The sequence below is a fragment of the Enhydra lutris genome, unplaced genomic scaffold, assembly GCF_002288905.1.
Source record: "Enhydra lutris kenyoni isolate GAN:26980312 unplaced genomic scaffold, ASM228890v2 scaffoldscaffold77, whole genome shotgun sequence".
Lineage (NCBI taxonomy): Eukaryota > Metazoa > Chordata > Mammalia > Carnivora > Mustelidae > Enhydra > Enhydra lutris.
Genome location: NW_019154161.1, coordinates 3,745,187 through 3,747,379, shown reverse-complemented (window position 1 = coordinate 3,747,379; position 2,193 = coordinate 3,745,187). Strand labels below are relative to the sequence as shown.

General features: G+C 43.0%; 1 protein-coding gene across 1 annotated transcript in view; it reads right to left on the bottom strand.

Annotated features, from left to right (window-relative positions):
• Nucleotides 1–441: 441 nt before the first annotated feature.
• Nucleotides 442–2,193, bottom strand: part of LOC111160546 (binder of sperm protein homolog 1-like) — a 9,018-nt gene continuing 7,266 nt past the window's right edge. Inside the window, exons 4-5 of the mRNA XM_022523722.1 lie at nt 946–1,077; nt 442–584 (exon numbers count right to left, since the gene is read on the bottom strand). Of these exons, the coding sequence (XP_022379430.1) occupies nt 442–584; nt 946–1,077 (275 nt within the window). The remainder of the gene's footprint in view (nt 585–945; nt 1,078–2,193) is intronic.

The window sequence follows — 2,193 nt, the reverse complement described above, 5'->3', positions numbered from 1 at the left end:
GTCTGTCAAATAAATAAATAAAATCTTAAAAAAAATTTTACTTATTTATTTGACAGAGACACAGTGAGAGAGGGAACACAAGCAGGGGGAGTGGGAGAGGGAGAAGCAGGCTTCCCACTGAGCAGGGAACCCGATGTGGGGCCCAATCCCAGGAACCTGGGATCATGACCTGAGCCCAAGGCAGATGCTTAATGACTGAGCCACCCAGGCGCCCCAGAATGTAGGTTTTCATATCAAAACCTTATCATCCACCACCCATGGCCAAAACCCCATTATTTACAGCCGGATCACCTTCAACTCATATCTCAGGAAGAAAGAAAGAAAAAAAAAAAAAAAGCCTTATAAGGAGGATCCTATCTTCTCCTTTCACAAAAGAAACTGAAGATTACTTCCCAGGAGAATGATTAGACCTTTTCATGCCCTTCCCCGAAAATCTCACCATCAGTCACAATATTTCCAAATCTTGTCTTTGTTATAATGCTGGGTCAGGGAACACCATTTTCTCCCAAAGGCATCCCCATCTTCAGTACATTCCCGGTAGATCATGTGTCTGTACCAGAAGGGAAACACGCATTTTGCAAAGTCTACAGAGGAGGGAAGCAATCAGAATAAGAAATCTTTCTATTTTGTTATTTCTTCTTTGCCATGTCTCTCATGCACACATGTCTGTGCCCCCCCAAACCCTTCCCCCGCATTCAGCACCGTCTGCTTGGCAATATTGGTGGGAGATTGAGGTTTTGCTAAAAGTCTGCTTTCAAGGTCATGTGTTTGAAGCTCTCATAATGTCCTTGGCGCAATGTGATTTGCATAGTGTCAGAGACCTTCACCCAGACCTCGTTTTCACAGTGTCATTGGCTATGGAGTCCCCGTACAGCGCCCTCTTGTGGATCCCATTGAACAAAGATCACCCAACCTCCCTGCAGTATTCAGAGACCGGACGCTCACCGTCTTCAGAGCAGTATTTCCAATAGCCTTGGTAAGTCTCATTTACGGAACACCACTTGTGTTTCGTCTTGAGCTTGACGCAGTCATAGAATATTCCATTTTTGTAATGGAATGGAAAGAAACATTTGCCATCTGGAGAAAACAAAAATTCTTGGTCTTTCTCTGGGAGTGTTACTTGAGATGTTACAAGCTTACTTTTTTTTCTTAATATATTATTTATTTTTTGAGATCAAGAGAATGAGAGAGAGAGGGAGAGAGCATGAGAAGGGGAAGGTCAGAGGGAGAAGCAGGCTTCCCGCTGAGCAGGGAGCCCGATGTGGGACTCGATCCTAGGACCCTGGGACCATGACCTGAGCTGAAGGCAGTCGCTTAACTAACTGAGGCACCCAGGTACCCTCAAACTTACTTTTGTCTCCCCCTGGTTGCACTGAAGTGAGAGCTGCTCCCTGGGGTCCTGCTGAATACTGGGTCACATAACAGCTGTTTGACCCCTACTAATAAGCGTTTCTTGTTTTCAACCCTTACTCCATGTCCCACTTTTCTCCATGGTATAAACACTCTTGATATATTTTGCTTAGCACTTGGCCCCAGTTCCAGAAACCTCTCCTAAGTTTAGAAACATAAATGTGAGACTTATCTATCGAACAATTTCTCCTCCATCTCTTTTCTTCACCTTATTACACACACACACACACACACACACACACACACACAAACACAGTATATAGCCTGGTTTGTATCTATCCACAGTTTTCTCCACCCATATATGGACATTACGTATACACACCCTTACAGCCCTACAACACACACACAGGGATACATACTATACATGGGCTGTCTGCACAGAATGTTCGCTCCCTCCTAAAATGAATCATACTTTATATCCATAACTTGTTTCTAACTTAGCCTATCACAAAAATCCTTCCCAACGTATCTTTTTCTTCCCCCCTCCTGGCCTCCATTTAGGACAGTGTTCAGAACTTTCTCTAGAATTGAACTCATCATCTTTCTCTCTCACTTATATTCTTCCTCTGTGAAGGGCATCTCTATCCACCCACCTGAGCCAAAAAACTTACCCAATGTATCCTTTTAACCTTTGTAGCTCTAACTCCTTTCTAATGTCAATTTATATTCTGTGATACGGATTTTGCCAAATTGGCTCAACATTTCCCGTATTCAGATTGTTTTCCCTCTCTACAAAGCCGAAGCAAACTTTCCATGTATGTAAATTCTTTTTTTTTTTTTTTT